Here is a 23557-nt window from a genome sequence, read left to right on the forward strand (position 1 = left end):
TGCTCCAGTAAAGCAATGGGATTGCATTTATTTTCTCTTTGGAACAGGGGACCTAGTCTCTAAATCGAAATCAGAATGACCCATGCATTCTTTCTCCCAGCTTTCATGTCGAACCATAATTGCTCAAATGGCACATTTAAAATTTTGGCGCAAGCTCAGACATTCACTAGCCGCCTTTTTAAATCAGTCCCAGTGGCCAGCGGATACTGCGTAGCCCTACAAATGCATCTAAACATGCTGACTCCGAGGCTCCTTCCATTCTGAATGATCAGCGGTGCCATCTGTCTCTGTTTTGATTGGGGCTGGGCACATGTGTGCCAGCGAAATGCGGGCCAAAAAAAAGAGAGAGAGAAAGAGCCACTGCCTGAATTTACTTCCCGCTTCTGTAAAGACATTGTTGGGTTCTGTGTTACAGAGGCGGAGGAGATATGAAAGCATAATGAATTCTTCTGTCATTAAATTCTTCGGGGAATCTTTACCCAAGTCCCTACTAAATGCGGCTTAAAACGCCTTCTTGCAGCGGTAAGCTCCCCTCAGTGGTATTGCGACGGTGCATGCAAGTGTAAGAGAAATAATTCCTCTGTGGGGAAAAAAAGAGACAACACTTTTGGTTTGCATCAAGATGAAATTAGTCAGAAGCAAACTCTGAATTTGGCAAGCAGATGCCAGTATTAACAAGTTGTGCAAGCAAGTATAAAATAGAGGCGCTCGTGACTGAGAGCGCCTCGGCGTCGTGTGTGTGTGCCCTTGCATGCACCCCGCTCCAAATTCACAACTTAGAACACGGAAATTAGAATGGGGAACATTGCATTATTCATAACTTGGCAACCAGAAGCCAGGGCACTTTGCCAAAATAAACTATTCTCTATAATTACAGGTGAAGCAACATTCTTTAATATCTTACAATACAAAAACATACATTAATCAAGGAAAGAGGGCTTTTTTTTTTTCCTAGAGGACAATAAATTAGCATCCTTGCCAATTTCCTCAATACATGTGACAATGTTTTACAGGATTATAAGTCAACCTTTTTAAAGGAGGTTAGTCTAAAAACAAATAAACCCAATAAATGAGATTTTTAGCTAAATAACAGGGAAGCCAGCTCCTAAAACGTTGATGTCTTGCCAGAAGATTTGCTTTTAGCACTGGCATTCTCACAGACTGAGGGTCTAAACTTCGCTTGGTGTGTTTTGACACGGCTCTACTGCAAACAGCTTTGCTGAGCAGTTTTCTACTGCTAGGGATCTGGCCCCTTCTGCCATGGCCAGCTCATCTAGTGAAATAAAATCGCAGTGCATCATGCCAGTCCCGTCGCTCGCATGCTCTGGGGTAATTCACAATCTGCCACCAGTGCCTCACGCTGGAGTTCTTTGAGAGACTTAACATACTGACAATGCTTGAGCTGTGTCCGTTTCCCTTTAAAGCTGCCTGTGACTTTTCTTTTAAAAACTTATTTATCAATGTAAGTGTTTTGCTTGTTAGTAGCAAACGTTTTTTCAGCTTTATGTTACATTCTTGCACTCCAGTAAGTTCAAAAGACCTTTGTGTCTGCGTATCTTGCACTGACTTCAGTAATGCTCACCCACATCTGCCAAAATAAACTCCTCGTATTATTAGCTCTAGCACTTGCAGCAGGTGATATTGCTAACTTGAAAGAGGGGATGGATTCTTTCACTGGGCTGAACACAGAAGCAGTTCTTGTCCCAGAAAACTTAGGGTTGTTTTTAGTTAGTGTTTGAAACTCAGATAGCGAGGGAGTTGTGTTGAAGACAACATATTAGTGAGAGTCAAGACAGCGTCGTCATGCTCTGCCATTCTGCAGTGTTACCAGTGTCACAGCAGCGATGCGCAGAGTGTTACAGGCTAATAACACATGGTCTCTTCTCGGAAAAAGTTGCCTTCTCACCAAAACGTGAATTGGCTATGAGAGAAGGCTTGCGATTAAATGATTGTGCACTGATGTTGGGGTCATTTTTTGGATCATTTTACCAAGCCTTTAAGATTTGTGCCCCGCAAAGTAGGCTTTCTCTTCTGCAATGTAGTAGTGGTTATGTTAATTGTGACCTGTGGCCATGGTTGGATATGGCCAGGAGCAATTTCTGTGCTCCTGGAATCTTACTTTAGCTTGACTCTGCCTTCAAAGCGTCAAGCAGTCTGTTTCTAATATTTATGATATGTAAGCTGCTAGCAACCTGACCTCTGCCCCTGGTGCAGGGAAGTGGCATGTATGTTCTGCTGGGATCAGGGTCTCCACCTCGGACAAGGGAAGATAAAGGCTTTGTTTAAAAAGAAAGACATCACTCTTGGGTTTGTCAGTGGTACTGTACATTTTCCCCTCCACCACTCCGGGTTTACAGGCATACAAAACCAAAAATAAGTGTACGAGGAAGAGAGAGGAAGGTCAGAATATCAAGTGTCAAAAGTAGCCCATGAAATTTTATTGGTGGTGCATTTAATCAGTGCTAAGCGTTTTTTACAAGGTACATACAAACAGTGGAATTGTAAAAATTTATGGAATGCTGTGTACAGTGTGGCTGTTTATGAAGAAAGGAAAATTTATATCCAGTTGAAATAAACCAAAGAGGAATGTTTTTATGAAGACTCCTCAGCAGCGGGGTACATCAAGTGAGATCTGCGTAAGGGGAGGAATGGGTATTCGCGGGGGCTGACTGATCTTTGAGGTGTTTTTCTGCCTCTTCAGCAGCCAATAGTTTGCATCTTTCTGCGGCTCTCAAATAGGCAGGATGCTGGATGCAGTGATGTATTCTTTTTCTGTACAATGGAAAGGAAACACAAGTGAACAGCTGCTACTGGTATCTCTGGTATGAGGCCCTTGCTCTTGGGCCCGTTCCAGTCTGACAGTTTCTTGAGCAGCCCTTAATATCCAGCTGGGAAGGGTTAACTGAAGCCAATCACTTTGACATCAGCATTTTTTGTTTCCTTTTTGGTCCAGTATTTTGTTGATGATAAAGCACAGACTTAGTCAATTGAGAGATTCCAGAGCTGCAGAATCAGAGATAATTTAATTAACGGAATTGCTTGTGATTGCCCACTGGGACAGCGAGTAGGAATTGCTCGATTTAATTTGGAGAAACAAAGATCACATGCATGCTAATGTTTGACAAATAACCAGCGTTTGGGTTAAAGTTTTTTTGCAAAGGCGGGAGGCAGGGCGCAGCCAATTCCCAGGGGAGATTTCCCAGGAGGTGATTGTTGAGTAACAGCTCAAAGCTACAGATAGGTCCTTTTTCCTTTTGCATGGTATTTTTATGTCCTTCTGCTGGCCTTTTACCTGAACAAAGCAAGGATTTGCTCAAAGGAAGAAAGTTGGTTCTTATTTTTAGTGCAGAGGGGAAAATGCTATGAACAGTAGAAAAACATGCATTGGGCACAAAGACGGGCAACTATCACGTGCTGTCTGCCAGGTCTCATAGACTTGCTCCCTGGTACCCAGCATCCCCAACTGTGACTGCCAAGTTGTTGAAGAGTTACCCACAAAGTACCGAGAGAAGTACAGGACCAAGCTACCTCCGTGAGGAGCCCTCCTTTCATGTTTTTGCTCTCGTATAAACGTTCTTGCTCAGGCTCCCGTTTGTGGTGGTGTAAGTCCACAGTGAGTAGAGCATGGATGTGCCCTCTTGATACGTTCTCAGCCAGGAAGGACAATGCAGGTATCAGTGAGGCCGCTCACACCTGCGTGGTTGGAGAAACACCAGCGCTGGGGCTTGAGGCATTGCTCTCGGCAGCAGTTGTGCTCAGCAGATCTCTCTGGAGGCTGATAAATGACATTATCCAAACACGTCAAATCAGAGCGCTGAGGCGCAAAATTGTTAAAAGAGTCCTCCTACATCCAGCATGAGGTCAAGGCAAAGCGGGGAGAGCAGGGCTGTGGAAGCTAATTCCTTCTTCCCTGTAATTCCCTCTGCCTCCCTTGGCAGGGTAACTTGTACACAGCCTTAGCCCGTCCGTGGAGCTTGGCTTTCTGACCCTCGCTCCACCCTGGTGTTACCCTGTAAAATAACTGCACAGGCTGCTCCCAGCTGTGTCCGGGCAAGTGCGCACGGGGCGTGCACGCAAGAGGGAAGCCTGAGGGAGTTCCCAAGATTGCTGCTGCAGGAAGAGTTGCTCCTAAGCGATGCTTATCTTTAGGATACAAGCAGCAGACTGACGGTAAACCGTCGCTAAATGGAATGGCATGTGTCCCAAGTGTGCTGGCCACCACGAGAGCCAGACACATGGGAAGTGACTCTCATCTTTATTCCATCCCTGGAGGTAGTTCCAGTTTCCTTTATTTACTGATGTTCTCCCTATTTCCCTTGACCTCATTTCCTCCGGCTTTTCGGAAGCAACCATGCAATTATCGCTCACTTTGGGTTGACCCTTGGCCGCCACGTCCCTGGTTGCTGCTGCTCCAGGAGGCTTTCCTGAAATCTCAAGTGCAAAATACTCACTTGTGGCCAAAATCTCTCTCTTGTGAGATAGGAGCTGCGTCTTTGGCACTACACTGTGCATCAGGATTTTTCCCGAGAGCACGCTTGGCAGGGAGAACATGGAGTTTAAAGTCTGTCACAGCTGAGCTTTGATCAGCGCTGGGAGATATTGCAGTGGTTAAAGCTCCCTCTCTTACCAATGCACCCCAGTCTTGTTAATAAATGTATATTTAACAATGTCTGGAGCGTATGAAGTGATAATAACTAAATCAATACCTCCCACATTGATTGTCCAGGATCCCTACAGCGTGACGCACAGAGCGGTGCGGTAATTTTCCAGCTAACTAGCACCCTGATCTACAGCCCTCCTATTGATTGGCCATTGTATCAGGCAGCCTCTGAGCGTTATTGCTTATACCTCTATTCAGCCTCCTTTTCTGATTCATTCGTTTATTACTGGACAGGTGCGATTATCTCAGAGACTTTCCGAAATTGGCCGATGGGGGTCAGCCATTTAGACTTCTATAAACAAGCCATTTTCTATCTCCTCTAGTTATTGCAGAGGCAAATTTTTCCCTTTCAAGCCTTGACTGTTATTGGGCTGGGACTGGGGATGATTTGGCCTTTGCTTGGATCTGCCCAAGGATTCCACTTTTCCCTTTCCTTGCTGAGTCGCCTGCCCTTCAGAGGAGGACGGATAGCCCCATGGATAGTAATAGGAGAATTTAGCAAGGGTTGAGGTTCTGCTTGCCACTCACTTTGGGCAGGGGCCACACTCAATGCCTTTTAAAACTCCAGTGCCCTTATGCATACAGGAAGGAGAAATGGATTCCAGAAAGTCAAATTCAACTGCAGCCTTCATCCAGCATCAACTTATTGATGATGGGCAAGACTGGAAGGGAAACAATTTTCTCATCCAGCAATAATCTTCAAGCTATAAATAAATATTTCTGTTTCTTCCTTGAACAAAACTAACACCTTTCTAGACTTTCTTTGAAAACACTAACAACTCTTCCTTGAGGGTGAGAACCCAAACTGGGAGATTATAATAATTTATATCAATGAGTAGGAGCAAGTGGGTGTTTCACAGTGGTGAGCGCTGTCTCCTACAGAATCTCTTTCATTTTGCTCCAAAGAATATTTACTGATACAAAGACTTGAATCCACAGTGTCCCTGTCCCCAGGCAGTCCTCACCCGCTATCACGGGACGTGTGTTTCTTTGCCTTTTTTGCAGTTTTAAAATTGTTACCATTTCCTAGCAACTGTCATTTGCAATGAATCTCCTTCTGATTAAGGTCTCTCCTCAGTTAGCTCGTGCAGAGAGTGTCTGATCTGTACAAAGGTAGGAGTGAAGTTGGAGGAGCTTTATAACAGTGGTACTTAACCATATGCACTCCTGCAGCTCCAGTTTCTTCTGAAGTGTCATAATTAGAAAAATCACTCAAGATCTTTTCGACTAGCTCTGTTTCCAGAGACTTGGGAAAAGCCAGCAGAAGCACCTCGTGGGAGATACCTCAGGTCCCTCCCTGTGTGCCAGCGACAAGTGACTAATGAACAAAGGAGCGAGTGCATGCGTGCAGCAGGAGTGCTGAGATTGCATCTCACTTTATTGGTTGTAGTAATTCCACTAGACCCATGTTTTAGCCACCTGTTGATGAATCATCCTCTAAAAAGGTAGAACACATAGGTGTAATGGTGGGTTATGTATGTTGTGACTGATGCAGCTTTTGGTGGTGAGGTACTCTTCAGGTTCTTCTGAGCTGGAATCTGCTTGGACAGGCCTGAAATTCACTGACATACATGAAAATTGCTGGTTTGTTTTTTTCGCAGGAGTGAAAGCCTTAATGTCAATGCAATACTCTAAACCTTTTCTGGGGAATGCTTGAGGGCCCCTCCCTATGTCTGCACTGTGTAGAAATCGGATTTTGCAGCACGCTAGAGTGACGCATCCTTGTCTGTAATGCTCCCTGCATCTCATTTGCTAAGCATTGCTGTCTGCCCTTGCTTTTAGGATGGCAATTTGCTTTTTTCACCAGCATCGCAGAACCATGAAAATACACTTGCCTGCCCTCAGCACAGCGCCTCTCTGACAAAAGAGATAATGCTGCCCATCAAAAATGACCCTAGGAAATGGGAATGCAGAGATTGTAAAGCTGCTTTTATAGCCACCCTGTTGGCACAGTGTCCATTGCTTTTGGTTTCCCCTTTTTTTCAGTATTAGAACCTAAAAAGCTAGGGGTTTCTTTAATATAAAAGCATTGTGTTGATCCTGCGTAATGAGCTGATTTTGTGTTTCACAAGGTGGATGGCCAGCACCTCCATTCTCTAAGGGGAAGAGCAGCTCCTGTTGCCCACAGAAAGTTATCTCACCAGCTTTAGAGGAACATACAGAACTTTGTCCAAAGCGCTTGGTCCTACGGACTCTCTTAAGGGAGACAAGAGAAGAGGCAGAAAACAAAAAACAAACAAAAAAATCTGTTCTTTAAATATCCGTGTCTTGAGGAAACTTGCTCTGTATGAAGTTGGCAACCCCAGCTCCATTGTGTTCTGTTGTGATGTGTTTGGAAGTGTTTAGTAGGACGCCTCAAAGAATTCACACTGGGCTTTTCAGGAATTCTTCTACACCCCAAGTTGGATATATTAGTTCGAATGTTGCTATTTCCTGTGCGGTACCTGTTGTGGGATCCTTTTTCCCCCAAACTTTAACAATCTTGTGTGCTCAGTGGCGCTCACTCTCCATCATCTTTTGCAGAATTACAGAAGACTCTGCAGTGACAACATTTGAAGCGTTAAAGGCTCGTGTCCGTGAGTTAGAAAGGCAGCTTTCCCGTGGGGACCGCTATAAATGTCTCATTTGCATGGTGAGTAGCACTCCACTTGTGGTAATGAATCAGAAATGTCTTGGTATCTTTGCCGAGGAGGGAAGCTTTTCTCCTTTTTCGGGTGGAGTGGGGGAAGTCATCTTTGTCCCTGTACACCAATTAGCCTTCCAAATGAAGGTGCTAGGTCTTTTTAGCAATTGAAATTTCTGTATGCATTACATTATTCCACTGGTATTTGTAGCTGTCCATCTGTATCAGGGGCAAGAAAGCCCCAACTTCTGAAGACTCTCAGCCTTCCTATAGAAAACCCACAGATACCACCATCCCCTTCCTGCGTGTGCAGATTTACATACATAGGAGAGAGAAGAACCTGTGATCTGAGTCCCACAATATGATTTGAGAACAGGAATGTTGTCTGGGCATTTAAAAGTTGTCAATGTCCTGCTTGCTCTGTAGTGACGCTGTGGCCTTCTTAAAGAAGGGCAGCAGCTCCCTCTGATGGTCTGAGCCTGCAAAGCTCTGCATTTCCTATTAGATGTTTATTCTGATGATAGCGAGAGAAAATTCTACTTGGCAAAGAGTTCCCTCTGCAACTTCAGCTTGATTCATGGTGCTCTTTCTCCCAGCTCACGTCTTGTAGGTATGGGGGTGCAGTCCCCATCTCTCATCCCACAGAAGGGACGGCAGCTTGCTGCTGGTGCCAGAGGTTTATTAGCAATGGTAGAAAACACCCAAGAGGAGGCATGTCTGCTGAGATAGCAGCAGCATTCTTGGGATGTAGTTAAGCTGTTCCTGCAGAGCTAAGAGTTGTGATAAGGATTAATCTTACCCTGTCGCTAGTTTTTGTATGATCTGGTGACCTTTCTGATGGGAATAATGGCAGGTGGCCACAGCAACTTCAGATTCTCTTGTGATAACTGTGCTGAGCCAGGTCACCACTTCAGTGGATTATGGGCTTCCAACAGGAGTTCTGGGAAGCCAGAAAAATGGACTGCGGGAGACTTTCTGCCTCTACTATGCAAACATTACAAAAATGCAGACGTACATGTTACACAAGCTTATTTTTTTTTAATACAAAACACAAGGCAATGTTACCCACAAAGAAAGGTGTTGTGATGGGGTTGGGAGTGAAGAATCAGTAGATCCCTGCTGTGGAAATAACCTGTTTGCTTCTTCTCCTCAGGACTCCTACACAATGCCCCTGACTTCCATTCAGTGCTGGCACGTGCACTGTGAAGAATGCTGGCTGCGGACTCTGGTGAGGCTCTTGGCTACTTTCCTGTAAACTTACAGACTTTTTCCTCTCTTCTGGGATGCTTTATTTAAATCACCATGGGGGAAGGTGGTTTTTGCTTTATTTTGAACAATCTGAGTGCTGTGCATGCAGACTTCCCAGCCCTTGCTGTTTAACACCCCACTGTAGCTTTGACTTGAGTGAGTTTCGTTCGAGTTGTTGTGACCAAAGTGCAGTCCTGCCCCTTGCTTGCTCCTCTGCTGCTGTGGCGACAGCCATTACTCATGTAAAAGCTCTGTGCCAGGGACAACCTTGCCTTCCAGTAATTTCCTGTGGGGCATCCATGCAGAGAGGTAAAGCTGTGAGAATGGAGGCCAAATCCACTGAGATTCATGGGATGGGTAGCTTCTGAGAAACCTAATATTCCCCTGAAGCAAAGGGTATCATCTTCAGGATAGATGATACGGAAGGGAGCTTTTAGGAATATGAATCTGTATTTTTCAGATTATTTGAAATAGCACTGTGCAGTTTTCAAGCGTATGCCGTTCTGTTTGGAAGATTGGGGACTACCTTAAACATTGAACTAGCTGATTTTCAAGCTTTCATTTTGCTCAGGTTGCGGGGTGGAAAATAGTCAGTTGTGCTTTCTAGTTCTCCTGTTAGCAAGATGATACAGTGCTGGGTTGCAAAAAATGTGAGGGAATGCCACTCCTAAAAACTGTTGCTGTAAGGCATTACAAAATCTACTTTATAGAACACGTTGTGCGCTTGGAATTACGATTAAGCCAATCATGCTCCTTTAAATCCTGCCTTTTAAAAGTCTTGTCCAAGAAAAGTTACCAGGACGGTGAAGTGCCTGTGGGCTTGAGTACTAATAGCAACTCAATAACTTGGCTATCCCTTGGGCTGTATTTTATAGCGCTTCAGCTATACCCTGTCACTATTTAGATTATACAAGCTTTTGTAAACATTTTAGCAGCGTGTTATAAAAGACACATATGCGGGTATGTAGCTGTGAGGTGTTTGGATGAATGTGTGCTCTGTCACCTTTGCTAAGTGAAGAGTAATCTTGTCCTTCAGCGGTGCTACAAGCAGACGATAAAACACTAATTTCTTTTTCACTTTCTTTACTCTGAAGTCTTTGTCCTCTCCTCTTCCCAGCAGCCTCAGGTCATATTCTAAATCTGTGGCACTGATTTCAGGCTGTTCTTAGGTTTAGCAGCAACTTAGTTCAACTTCAGTCAGGCCGCTTTGTTTCATGTGCAGCAGTCACGTCTGCTCATGAGAACTGGGAAACCCCACTCCAGGTGCTCAGGGGCTAGCATTTGCCCTTGCAGAGGGGGACTCATCTCCCCCCTAGGTATCTGTGAGGAAAGTGGGGATGGAGCTGGCTGTGTGCTATCCGCACATGGCTCTTCTGCCGGCCAGGCAGGCGGGATGGGAATAGTCCAGCAAGACATCGTATTAGGACTTGACACTTGCATAGGGGAAGCAATTAATAAGTGGCTACTCATGTGTTCCCCAGTCCTAGCCTCTCCCTGCAGCCCCCAATTTATTAAACCAGACCTTTTCACAAGGCATACTTGCACTCCCTCTCCCGTCTCAAAAAAAATCTCCCAGCCTGTGTTCGCATGTTTCTAATGTAACCATTAAAATGTAGCCCGAAGACAGCAATAAAAACCCTGGAACGCCTTGGTGCTTTTGTGTCTTGATCAAAGTCAATGTGTGTAATCTCGTTAAGACTGCCCTCCTTCCCCCCTCCTTTTTTATGAATTTAATGGCATACAGCAGCTGGGCTCAGTGTTTAATGCTCACCAACCTGCATTGTTCTAATTAAGGTATCTCCTTTTATTTCGGGCACAAAAGAGACTCTTGTTTTTTTTAACAAGCGAGGAGCTGTGGGATAGTGTGTGTAATAATCGCTGCTGTTACCTTTCCCTGGGTATAAAGCTGGCTCCCCAGTGGGGGCGGGAGGAGGGAGCCTGCGCGTGCAGCACACATGGAAAGACTTGGCTGGCTGGGGGAGAGGGGCAACATTTTTCTTCTGTTGTGCAATAAACAATTTGTTGGAGTTAATAGGAGTTGGGGCGGGCGGGTTGTATCGGGCTTCCGGCCCCTTTTGAACATTCTGGAGATCTGCCATCCCTGCTGGTGAAAAAGTCCCCTTTCTCCTGTGCGCCTGTGGTTTATATGCCCAGCCAAGATCTAATATTAAATTAGAGTGTGAGTGTGTTTGTGAGAGAGAGAGGGAGGACCGTGTATTGAACAACGCCTTGGAGTGCCTGGGAGCACTTCTAAATCTGTGCAAGGTATTGAAGACAGGGTGAAATTTGATGCTTACATCTGTCTATGGACCAGAGGAGGTGAACTGGTTTTTAAAAGGTTTAAGGTTTAAACATTTTCTAGGATATGATGCTACAATGATCTGAGCATCTCACTTCGGCAGTGTCTAGGGCACTGATGAGGATTGGATCTTTAAAGCGCTTAGGCTTTCTGAAAATAATTATTTTTTTTATTTTTGGCTCTTGATGTCCAATTACAAATTGTAACTGTTCCATTGCTAAGGGACAGGGGGAGACATTTTTAACCACCAACTCTACAAGTGGCTGCTGGACTGTCTAGCTTAGGTACCATTATACTAGAGCTCAAGGCATCAAACCAGCTCCAGGTTCTGGGGATGAAATATCCACCAGGCAGACTCCGTCTCTATCTTCTGTTGCTGTGTTGGATTAACATGAAGGAAAGGCTGGGGTTGCAGAAAGGTACACTGGAGATGGCTTAAGAGAACCGAGATCATGGTGCTTGCTGAGTTAGCCAGTGCCAACAGAAGCTGCTTGGTTAGATGGTCCTCCTCATGGTGGCAATGGAGAAAGGGAGGAACCATCAATTTACTCAGCATCAGGACATGGTGAGTTGAGTGGTTTTCTCTCCTTCCACTTGCTATGTGAGCAGAACCGGTCTGCCTGAGGGCTGTGGTCCAGGGGACACAGGCTAAAGGTGTTCTGTATGCTGCATACACTGTGGGCAGCTCTGTCGTTGTGGGCACAACAGGAATGGAGACAGGAAGAGGGATACAAGAACACGTTGCCTGATGCCATCTGATCGTGCCTGCATTCCCAGGAAATCATATTACATGTTTTGTCAGCTGGGTTTTTCTGCTGGTTTTGTATTCCTGTGTCAAACCACGCCAATGTGCTTGCTACTCCCTACTTGCTGATTGTCTGGGGCATTCAACAGAGTGACATTTTTCATTCATCCATCCTACATGCAGAGGGCTAGTTGATATATTCAAGTTAGGCAGAAACTGGGACACTAGCCTGGAGTGACTTCCCTGTGATCCCTTTTGGAAAGTCCTGAAAACACGTGCAGGTTCTTCAAAGACAGGAGAGGAAATGGTGTTGCAGGAGGGAGGCTTAGCCTGGGCAGCAGAAGGTGGGGTTCATTTCCCTGAACATCAACCGTCCTCACGGAGCGTGTCTGTCCTCAGCTAATTGTTGGACTGCAGCCCTGAGTCACTGGGTGACAGGGGATGAATCTCCCCCTGGAAGAGGTTTGTCTGCCCCTTCTCTGGCTTCCCCCATTAACTGAGAGGGACCCTACAGCTACTAGTGGGTGAGATTCCTATTTTCCTTCTCCTGGGAAGGTGCTCTGACAGTAGAGATTGGCAATCTGCTGCAGTGCTTTACTGGGGAGGTTTGGAGCCTCCATCCTTGGAAGTTTGTGAGAACAGTTTTGATGCGTGTCCATCAGCAGTAATTCAGGTTGAGATGATCTTTCCAGGGGAATGGGTCAGTGGGTTCTTGATGTCCTTCTGAGCTGTAGTTCTGTGATTTCCCAAACCCTGGTATCTTTCCTTACGAAGTAAATGGAGTTAAAAGTTAAGTCAGGCTGTTGTTTGCCATGATGAAGCTGTTGGTGGGTGCAGGCGTGCAGGGGCTGAAAGAGGGCAGGTTTATTTGAGCAGGTGCAGTTTGATGAGTTTCCCCCATCACCTGTACAGCCAGATACAGCATGTCCTATGTGTATTTGCTGACCCCAGGCTTGTGCTTGCCTGTCTTGGGCTTATCTGAAAATGACAACTGCAAGAGCAGGAAAAAATCACTTCTAAAAAGCATTCTTCATCGCAGAATATGCTTCCAGGGGATCCATCGATAGATATGTATGCTCTGCAGTTGATACGTTTATATCTTTGCTAGATTACAGTACTACGTTCTTAGCCTTGTCGCTTTTTCTAGCCTATAATACTGTATATCCCATGCGGGCTAGAGTGTTTTTGTAAGAAACAGTGCAGATACAGAGCAATCCTTCTGGGTTATTTCTTAGTGCTTCCAGCAACATAGGGACCTCCTGAGTCAGCAGCTGCATGGAGGATGCTGCACTTGATCCTTCATGGTGTTCCTATCTGCCGTGAGGTTGTCCAGTTATTTATTAACATACTTTAGTTTTGGCCTCCAACAACCTGTGGCGGTGAGCTCCACCCTTTGAGGAGGTGCTGTGAAAAAGGTTGCTCTCCTGATTGCTTTAACCCCATTACCTGGCAACTGGAGGTACCCCACAATGGCAGTGGTGAACAGCTGCTTCTCTGGGAATTAGCATTTGCAGAGGAGAAGCTGCCACTTCATGTGCAGGCGTGGGTGGGAGAGGGGCTGTCACCTTTTTGAGAACTGGATCTTGGAGGTCAATTCCTCTCCTGACAGAAGCTGACTCTTGGTTTGGGTCCCTCCTGTCATCTCTCTGCCTTGGTTTTCCTTCCTATAAAATAGGCAAGCTTTGAGCCCAGGTTTGATGGTGGCACTGTGTAGGCAACATTGCTCTGTGTTTGTGTGTGTGTCTCTTTATTCTCTGTGCCTGGTAGCATATTCTTCTTAGAAATTGCCCATTTTTAGACCCACAGGACAGCAGGAAGTGCCTAAATCCTTCCTTTGGAGTTTTCTTGCTTTAGCCAATTTATAGCAGACGTCACACCATTTTTTTTTTAAGAGGCAACTTTAAGACAAAATACTCCAATCCTTCCTGGCACCATGTGAGCCCTAACGACTTCTCAACATCCCAGCTCTCGTTAATGTATTTTTCAAACTACTACCCCAAGTGATTAGCCTGTATTGTGGATCAATCACTTGCCAAATTTTAATTAAGAAAGGAGGAGAAAAAATAAACTCCATCCCCTTTTCTTTGCTTTGTAACAGCCCTGGAGCAAACTTCTTGCAGCAGAGTTTTATAAACCCCTCAAAACTGGGGTTTATAATGGAAAAGCTGAGGTGGCCTTTACTCTCACACACGCAGCTATAACACATCAAGGCTTTTCCATGAAGCTATGATGAAAGGAGCAGAAGGACCTGGAAAAAAAAGAAAGAAAGAAATGGCCGACAGGTGGGACTTATTATTCCACAGCATTTTTATTTCAAGGGAAAAGTTTAGTAACCCCAGCTGGCAGGTGAGCAGTGGGGGAGCAAAGGCTTTTTCATTGTGCCTTTGCCAGCATGTGTGTGTGTACAAGCCTATATGCCTCTCTAGAAGAGAGGAGAGCTTAAATGCTAGTGCCAACAAATGTTGTACACCTACACGGAAGAGTCAGATGTAAGGAACAAGGTTCTAAGCAATTTCAATCTAAAAAGAAAAAATCAGGACTTAGTTCTGAATTTAACACACATGCTTCCGTGTGCAGAGGATGACAGTTTTATTTAAAACAAAAAGAAAAGAAAAAAGAAAAAGGCTTCCCCAAGGGTCCAAAGTCATTATTTTTGCTTGAACTGTTTAATAACAAGCAGAAGTACTAGGGAGACCCAGAGACCTGAGCCCGGCGTGCCACGTGCAGTCAGCCTGTGCAGCGTTCAGGCCAGACTGCTGAAGGTCTCTAGGATGCTGTTGTTCCCTCCAGTGTACCCAGGCTTCAGAGCTCAAGTTGAGCTGCCCTTCCCATGTGCAGGTTAAGCAACACCAACCACTGCCCTAAATCAATCTTTGATCATGTGGCTTTTGCAGAAAATGGGTCAAGCTACATGTGGTTGGATTCTGCCTTCTGGCGTGGTTGAAAACTTGGCCCTGGCTGCCCATGTGCAGCTCTCAGCCTTAGGTGGGGAGAGTGGATTCCCCTAAAGCCATCAGCATGTGGTACAGAAAGCAGATCTCCGAGACAGAGATCCTGAGGTCTGGCAGGATAAATCCACCCATCTTCCCTTTCCCTGTCGTGTGAAAGAATTGCATACCTGACCTTGCTGTGCCATGGAAGAGAGGAGCAAAACTGCAGTCAGTTTAATCAGGCTTGTTCTGCCATCCTGTGGGCTGAATGCAGAGGGCTTGTGCTTATAGCGAGCATCTACGCAGCCTTTGGGCACAGTGGTTTTCCAGGAATCTGTCCTTCTGAAATTACCCGCACTGAGCTGTCTAGTCTGTGTTAGCAAGGATGCCCTCACTATGGGTCATACACATCTGCTTGCAGCTGTCTCAGTCCACCTCCAAATCCCAGAACGGAGCACGAGATGCAAGACAGTGAGATGGCAGCAGCCGAGATTCGCTTTTAGCAAAAATAAACTCAAGGGGGTTCAATGCTCCTCCCCACCCACCTACAGCCAAACATCTGCAACTTAAGCAGAGCTAAAGGAAAATAACTGCTGAAGCGCTTTTCGGCTTTGCGTAGGAGCACTGAGGAATAGGGGGGGCATGGGTTTAGGTGGCAGCAAGCGCTTCCCTTTATCCTTTGCTCCAGACTGAAGGGTCAGGAAACTGGTCCTTGCAGAAGGTACCTCTCCCTGGTGCATTGTCCAGAGAGGCAGAAGCCCCAGCTACTTGGTTGGATGCTTTGCTGCCTCTTGCCAGTAAGCTGTGCTTGGGAAGGAGAGCATGGACACAGATGTAGTCACATCTGGAATGCCTTAAAAGTCCCCATGCACACTTACTTCTGCTTGTCAGGGCACACAGGAAAGCTCAAACGGGCAGCTGCCAACTGCTGCCCCTTTGACAACATGCTGTGAATTAATTCCTCAGCACCTTCCTGCCTGGAACTTCCCCTGGAACCCTCCAGCTACAAAGATGATGCCAAGAGGCCAACTAGATGCAACAGGCGCCCCTGAGGACTGGGGAACTGCATGGCAGTGCAGGCCTGAGCAGGGACTCAATTGAAAGAGGCTGTTTTGTGGCATTTACATCCATTTTAGTGAGCCCCACCTTGACAGTGCTGCTATGTAGTCCAGTCCACAAATGGCTTTAAAGGTGGCAGAAGGGGCAGATGTTTAGATTTTTCTCTCCTACCTGTTGTAGCTGCTGCAGGAAGTTTTTACTGGGACATGCAGGGTTAGAACTTGCCCTTTTCTAATGCTGGAGATCCAAAGCTCTGGTCTTGAGCACGAGCAAAGGGGTGTGTTACATAAACAGGCTCTGTTAAAGTCCAGTGCAGTCCGTCTTCAATTTCATCAGGGTTTTAAGCCTTTCCTTCCAGTTGTGGTTTGTGCTTGGTCTTCCCAGAATCCAGCATGCCAAGTCCACTCTGTGAAGACCGGTGCATGGGGCTGCCTGATGCATTGCACAGGCACAGTGAGCTGGTCCCTGCCCCAGAACACTGAAAATCTGAACAGACACAGTAGTTAGAGAGGGGATAAGATAAGTCACAGACAGCTAGAAGGCATCAGCACCAGAGCTAGGTGCACCATCCAGACCACCAGTGGTCTGTCCCACTGCCCATCTGTCACTCACCCTGAGAGTGATGTCCAAAGTGTCTGTTAAGGGTTTCATTCAACTCTAGTTCAACAGGACTTTGTGTGTGGCTGTTTTAGATCTCAGGTGCAAGTGCCCACGGTTCCCACGTGTGTCACGGCAGCAGCCCAGCTGCTAGCAGCAAGGGATATCAAATGGTAGGCTGGTGGCTCAGAAGTCCAAAGCTCGGGGAACAGTGAGCATGCAAAGTCCATGTCTGCCAGGAATAATGTGCATTGGGAGCAGGGAGGGGGCTGGTTCGAGGCTGGTCTGCAGGGGCTTTTTGGTAGTACTCAATACTGCAGAGCAAACATGACTTGCACCTCTTTGGAGCTGCATCCTTGTAAATTACTTGCAGCCGTGTAAATTTTCTGTACCTGGGACTCTCTCCTCCAGATTCTCCTTAGTCCAGAGAGCTTCCAGGGGAAGCCCCTGTCCTGTCTCTGCAGGTGTTGTCACAGAGGAGAGAGGACCTTTTCTAAGGATGCTTGCCTTTTGTAAGCAGCAGTGCCAGCTCCTCTGCTGGGGATGTACCCAAATGCAGGTAGCAGTGCCGAAGCAGTGTGGCAGGTCACAGTCCTCCCCTGCTTCTCAGTCCACGTCCTGCAAGCTGCCGCACTCACTGCTGCAGGTACTGAAACAAGCCCTGCTAAGGGAGAGCAGCAGCATCACTGAACCAAACAGCTTCGGTTCTGCCAGCAAGCCCCGTGTAAGCCAGCAGGCTCTCACACGGCATGTTGCATTCCTGTCAGCTCGCTTGTCATGCCGAGAACTGGGCATTAGCTGCTGGAAGGGCCTGTCTGACAGCAGTGAGCAAAACTCGGGGTGCTCGGACAGAGCCCGTGCTCAGTTCTGTGCGTCGGGAGGTTGTGTTGAGGCTGTGGTCGGTGTTGAAAGCCAGGGCATCCCAATTCCCTGCACTGCTGGTGCTGTAGATGGGAGGCTGCCTTGCAGCAGAGCCATCTTTCTGTCATTTTTCCTATCAACTGTCTGTCACATCTGCCAATCTAATGATGACCGGCTTAGGTTGACCCCGATTTTGAGGCTTATTAACACCCTCTTGCTGTCAGGCTCAGTGACAGATGGCACATCAGCCCTTGTTTTATTTCATGTAGTGTTCATGTCAACCCCCCGTTACCTTGCCCCAGCTCACAGCACAGTTTGCTGGTTTCAGCTCACCTCGGCAGAACAGACTCGTTTCTGCAGCATCTCTGCGAGCTGGCCCGGGGGGACATGACGGGGGTTTCCTTCATGCCAGCAGCTCTGGGGCTTTTCACAGGATGACCGAGGCAGTCCCCTGGTGTACTGCCCTGAAAGGGATGGTCCAACCCCACCATGAACCAGTTCAGTCATCCCAGCTGAAAACTTCACTTGTTCTAGCTGGGTTGGTTTTCTGCCTGCTCAGTGACCTGAACTGGCTCAAGGACTACAGGTGAGCAGGGGAAGCAGAAAGGAGCAGATCTGCCTGGCAGCCAGTGGTGACAGCGCAGCAGGACAGGGGGCTCAGGGCAATCCATCTGCAGAGACTCTTCCCCAGAGCTGCTGAGTTTGGTGACACACCTCGGCTCTGGGTTTCAGCCTCCTGCAGAGCTCCTGCCTGCCCATCTGCCTCGTGCTGGGGACTGGAGTGGGACAAGGGGCTTGCAGGGCAGGCAGGAAAGGCATTGGGGCTCTCCCTTCTCACAGCTTGTGCCCGCTATTGGGAGGGCATGGCCCTACCTGGAGGGGAAGGACAGTGGCCTTGCTGCCCCAGCTCCAGTGCTGCTTCCCCTCAGATCCCAGGCCAAGGGCAGGGTCATGCAGGTTGTCTTCCTTCTCTCTCTCACGCTGTTCATCTCGTCTGCCCGTTGCAGGGTGCCAAGAAGCTCTGTCCCCAGTGTAACACCATCACGTCTCCTGGAGACCTTCGGCGCATCTACTTATGAAGGACCCAGTGGGAGGGCGGGACCCAGCTATTCGGCTCAGCTCATCACACCAAGGGGGAGAAGAACGACAGCAACAAAAAAAAGACGTTTTAAAATTTAAAGAAAAAACAAACCAGAGACTCCAGACATGGACTCGAGGATACAGGAGCAGTGGGGAGCCTCGGCTCCCAGGTCCCGCATGTTGAGACCTCCTTCAGCACCTGCAGCGGGCAAAACCAAACCCTTTGTTGTGAAGCCCCCTTTTTTAAAACCAGTATTCCCCATCCACCTGTTTCCTGGAGCTGGCTTTGCATCGCGGATGGCTCGTGAGCCCTTCTTTGGACTGTGTTGTCGACCACTCTGCCCCCAGGAGACTGGGGAAGGGACCCTTGACAGAAAGATGTTAAATAACCTGTAACTTGTGTTCTTTGTTCAGTTTTTTGTTTTGTTTTTATTTGTTTTGGTTTGGGTTTTGGTTTGGTTCTGTTTTGGTTTTTTGTGGTGTTCTAGTGATAAAAAAAGGTTTAAAGAAAAAAAAAAAAAACAAACACACCCAGGCAGAAATGAAGCACATGTAATATAGATTATATATGTTTACAATGTTGTGTATAAATGGGATAGACTCAAACATTACATACTAATAAGTTTCCCTTTCTTTTTTTTGGGTTGTATTTTTTTTAAAGAAGAAAAAAAAATGAGCAGAGAACATTAAACCCATATTTTTCTTGGTTCAGCAAAGTTTTGGCATTAAAGTCATTAGTTTAAAAAAAGTATATATATACATATATATAATATAAATGGTTTAATGTTCTGTGGTGTATATTTCCTCATTCAGATATGAAGTTAACAGCTTTTAGTAATGGCTGTAGCATTGCCCATAACTTACAGAACTTATGGGGAGTAGAGGAGGTGGATTTTTGTCATTAGTTGTAGCTAATGGGGCTATTTATAATAGAATCGTTATCCCCGGAAAGACACGGCTTTTAACTCCTCGCCAGGGGACCGGGCAGGGCGGGGGGATCTGGCTCAGCCCCCTTTGCCTTTCCCAGCTGGGGAAGGGGCAAACGGTGCGGAGCTGAGGGAAGCAGCCTGCCAGAGCGCTAACCTCTCCCCCAGCCAGGAGTGTCTGCTCGAGGGTCCGGCTGACCCCCTCGTGCCTCCTCCAAGGCTGTAGCCCCTTCCCCTGCCTCTGCCTTGCTTTGCTTTCCTCCCCTCTGGGCAGCGTCTGCTGGCCAAGGGTGCCTGAGCTGCTCCCAGTGCCCGCTGCCGGGGCAGCCGGCGGGGAAGCGGGCACGAGCAAGGATGGCAGGTGACGGGATGGCCCTGCTGGTGGCTTTGCCCAGAGAGGCTCTGCCGGTTGTCTCGCGGTGCTGGCTGCAGCGGGCCCCGGCACTGCCCGGCAGACACAGGCAAGCCCTGCAGAGCCAACCCTGCCCTGCGCCAGCTTCCCCCGGCTCCCACTCTCCTGGAGCCTGCATTTTGCAAAAGAGGTTTTGGCACTGGGGTGGAGAGCCGAACCAGCCCTGTCTCGTCCCTGTGGCTGCCCCCAGGGTTTGCCCACAGGCTGTGGTGAGCAGAGATGCTTCCAGCCAGAGCCAGAGGTTCCCTGCAGCCCCAGCTTCTTCCATGCAGCCCCTCACGCTTGTCCCTGTCTCCCGAATCCTCAGCCTTAACCAAAGCTGCCATCTGGCCTGGTTCTTTGTTGATTTTTCTTTTATTTTCAGGACCCAAGAAACAGATACTGATCCATTCCCCATGGTGAACGCACGCCCCGTGTGCTGAGTTCTCCCAGCCCCACGCTGTGCAGCCCTGCCCTGGCTCCCCGGGCAGTCACGGGGTGCCGGCTCCCTAAAGCCAGAAGACGGGGAGATGGGGAAGCTCATCTCCCACTGCTCCCACAGGGTCTTTCCAAGCAGATCCCACCTGGCAGCCCGATGTGGCTGGGGCATTTTAAGACAGTCTGGAAACAACAGTGGATGAGGGGTTTGGAGCTGGGACCCCAGTGCCGCTGGGCTGTCAGGGCCTTTCCGGAGAGGGAAGGGCTGGGGAGGCAGGATGCCTGGGGCTTTATGGTCCCATCACCGCTTCTCTGCTCTGAGTTTGATGCTGTTTTGCAGAGAGCAGCTGCTGTCCTTGCCATCTCACGAGTGATTTCAGATCCCACTGCACCCAAAAAAACCCACCACGATCCAAATTGAAGGAGCTGTCTTTTATAAGCACCTTGGCAAAAGGTGACAATTCCCAATTGAGAGTTTCCTGGGTCTCCAAGTTCATAGCAGCATGGTGGCCTCTGAGACCAGAGAGCTGCAGTTTCCCCTGCGTGGGGGCACATCCCTGCAGAGCTCCCAGGGACCAGAGGAAGCCGAGGCACCCCGGGAGGGTCCTGCCTCCCCGGGGAGGCTGCGGGCAGCAGAAGGGGCTGCATTGGTGGGCTGTCACTGCTGCGTAACCCTCCAGCCAGCAGCTCAGGCAGGGGAAGGGCAGGCACGGAGAACTTGGGTCTGGGTTTGTAAAGGGGGAAAAATTTGGAGGGGGCATGGCTGGGCTGCGAGTGCCACCCAGCCAGGGCTGTGATGCCTGGGTGTCGGTGCTGGGATCACAGAGATGGATTTGGAGAGGGTGCAGTGGGTGGTTTTGAGAGGCAACTGGGAAGGGGGAGAGGGCAGGACCCCCCTGCCCCAGCCCTTCCTTGGAAATAGACCCCGGGAGAGCGCCAGGGTTTCTAGCGGGTGTTGTGGACCAGCTGTGTGCTCTGTGTACGTATGTGTAAAACCATATGTAACTAGTCATTGGTTCTTTGTTTTGGATTGGGTTTTTTTTGTTTATCATTTTTTTAATTGTAAAGCCATCCCCTGTTTTCAAGAGGGGGGGGCTGAAGGGGGAAGGCTGGGGAGAGAGGCATCCCGGTTTGTAACATGCATCTGCCACTTCCCCTCTTCTGTTTAAATGATTTTAAATGATTTAAAAAAAAAAAAATTGAAATATCGGAGTTACCTATCTTTGCCCAAAGAATCCCAGTTGCACAAAGCGATATTCCGGTGTGTCGATGATTGTGTGTCAGTGTATATTATACAAAGAGGTACTTGTCACTCCCGTTTGTAAACTACATTTGACATTAATTAAACAAGTATAAATCTTCTCGGGCGCTTCCCGCCTTTCTGTGTTTCCCTTTGCAGGTGAAAGGTAGCGGAGACACACGCACACCCGCATGCACACCCCCCCACACCCCCACACCCACCCACCCCACTCCCCCCATATGCCATAGCCCCTGGATGTGGGTAATGATGTCCCAAAGGGGAGCCCCAGTCCTATTTGGGGTGCAGGGACAGATGCAGGTACTGGTGCAGGGTGATGCTGGGGAGGGGGCGGGTGCTGGCGGGTGTCCCGCCCCAGCATCCCCCCGCCGCAATGATGCATCTCTGCCCCACCATGGATGGGGTCCCCCAACTTGTCCCCCCCCCCATAGATCCAGGAGGGTAGGGCAAAGGGCATACCTCAGGGACACCACCACCCCCCATAATGAAGTCTCGTCGGCTGCATTAGTTGGGGGCAGGAGGCGCCCAGCCCCAACAGATCTATATGTTCTGCATTAGGGACCACTGGCACGGTATAGGGTTACCCCCGACAGCAAGGACCAGGAGGCTGCCAGGGCGGGGGGGGTGGAGGTCGGGTTCCCCCCCGCATGGGGCTGGCGCCAACGCTTTTGGTTTACAAACATTTTGCAGACAGGTCGATGGGGTGTTTAGCCCCTCCCCATGGCTGTGTCCCCTGGGGATGGGGTGCTGGGGGGGTGTCCCCGGGCTGATGGAGGTGGGGGGGGCTGCAAGGATGTCAGGGCCCTTTTTCCATCTGTAGTGGCAAGGATGGGGAAAAGGGTGGATTTGGCCACTTTTTTGGCTGGCAGGGAGCAGCAGGGCATCTCATCTGCTTTCCAGTCCACTTTCATCCCAGAGGAGGCCTGAGGCCAGGGTGAGGGGCAGGAACCCTCCCTTCCTCCCCCTCCACCCACCCTGCAGCGGGCTGCTAATATTTTATTTAAAATATCTTTAGGAAGGGGAGGGCCGTGATGTATCGGATGTATTGAGAAAATGCTAATGTGTAATAGCGTGTGTCAGGGGCCTCGTTCATCACCCAGCGTCGCCTTCTGGGGGATCCATATCTAATTAACAGTAATGAATGAGGGAGCCCACCTAATGACAGCCCGCCAGTTTGTTATGGAAATGAGGCAATCCCATTAGGCAAAACACTTAATTAAACAAACTGCTCGGAGTGGAGGCCGGAGCAGGATGGGCACAGGCCCTTTGGAGAACTGGGGGCCCTGGTACCCGGCCCCCCACATGCCAGGTAGGGGCACAGAGGCTGCTGCAGCCCCACAGAGCCAGGCACCCACAGTCAACCCTGGCTGGGGGAGCCAAGAGACACCCATAGTGGGTGTCTGGGCCGGGGAGGGGGCAGCCAGGGCGGTTCGCACCCCCCTCTTGTCTTTCCTGCACATCGATGGGCACAGAGGCGGCAGAGGCCAAACACAGATTTCCAATCAAACCTGTGTACTTGGCTCCTGCTCTATTGACACTGAAGCAAGAAGGGCTCAAGGTTAATTCCTTATCAATACCCTACTGTCAGCTCATTCATCACCCAGGGAGGGCAGGGGCTGTCCAAGCTCTCCCTGCCCCAGGCCCCATGGGTTTGGGAGAGTGACCAAAGGATGCTGTGCACCACTCCGCCCACCCCAGCCCTGCCTGGGTGGCTCATCTCTGGCTGGCAGTGCTGGGGTGGGTACGCAGCCTCTGTAAGGATGCAGAGACAAGGGAATGGGGACTCAAGTTCAAAGGGAAGAGGATGGGGGGATGCCAGGCAGGCAGGGCGAGCAGCTGCCCTGCGAGCCCCTGCCTCCCTTGCCCATGCCCCAGGCTGGGTGCAGGAGCTGTGTGTAGAGTGTGCTGGGGGTGGGGGGTGGGGGGGGGTGTTGAGGGGGTTCAGATAGTGGCTGTGGCCCCCAGTTGTGCTATCCTGTTTCCTAACTGCCTGCCAAGCCCCCAGCCCTGTGTGCTGGCAGCTCCTGCCAGCCTTTCCAGAGAGCAGCACTAAGCTCAGCTCCCTCCCCGGGGCTGGGGGGGCTACAGGGAACCCAAAGGAGCTCCACAGTCCCCATTTGTGGGGTTTCCAGAAGTTGGACCACAGTCTGTCTAACCACAACATTGCACAGATTCGCTTAAAAAATAGATAGCCCTCTCTGGGTGATGGAGAGGGAAGTGGTGCGACCTGACCTGCCAACGTGGGAAGGGCAGTAAAACTATTCCTGCCGTTAGACTTTGAGTTTTAATGTTTGGTTAGCGCTGAGAAATAGGATCTAGCACGACTTCCAGGGGCAGGCAGCTCTAGGGCTAGGTGCTGTTCTGGGTTAACTCACGATCTCTACTTCTCGGTGTCGGAGTTTGTTCTTGCTGGTCTTTTTCCTTGCCTCAGGAGGGGACTTT

At 48.8% G+C, this 23557-nt stretch overlaps 1 protein-coding gene across 4 annotated transcripts in view; it reads left to right on the plus strand.

Annotated features, from left to right (window-relative positions):
* RNF220 (ring finger protein 220) overlaps positions 1 to 18628 on the plus strand; it is a 225741-nt gene extending 207113 nt beyond the window's left edge. For all 4 annotated transcript variants that reach the window (XM_059821814.1, XM_059821815.1, XM_059821816.1 and 1 more), the window contains 3 exons: positions 7184 to 7292; positions 8437 to 8511; positions 18030 to 18628. In XM_059821814.1, coding sequence (XP_059677797.1) covers positions 7184 to 7292; positions 8437 to 8511; positions 18030 to 18101 — 256 coding nt within the window. In that variant the 3' untranslated portion in view covers positions 18102 to 18628. The remainder of the gene's footprint in view (positions 1 to 7183; positions 7293 to 8436; positions 8512 to 18029) is intronic.
* The last annotated feature ends 4929 nt before the right edge of the window (positions 18629 to 23557 follow it).

The sequence above is a fragment of the Gavia stellata genome, chromosome 10 (genome assembly GCF_030936135.1).
Source record: "Gavia stellata isolate bGavSte3 chromosome 10, bGavSte3.hap2, whole genome shotgun sequence".
NCBI classification, from domain to species: domain Eukaryota; kingdom Metazoa; phylum Chordata; class Aves; order Gaviiformes; family Gaviidae; genus Gavia; species Gavia stellata.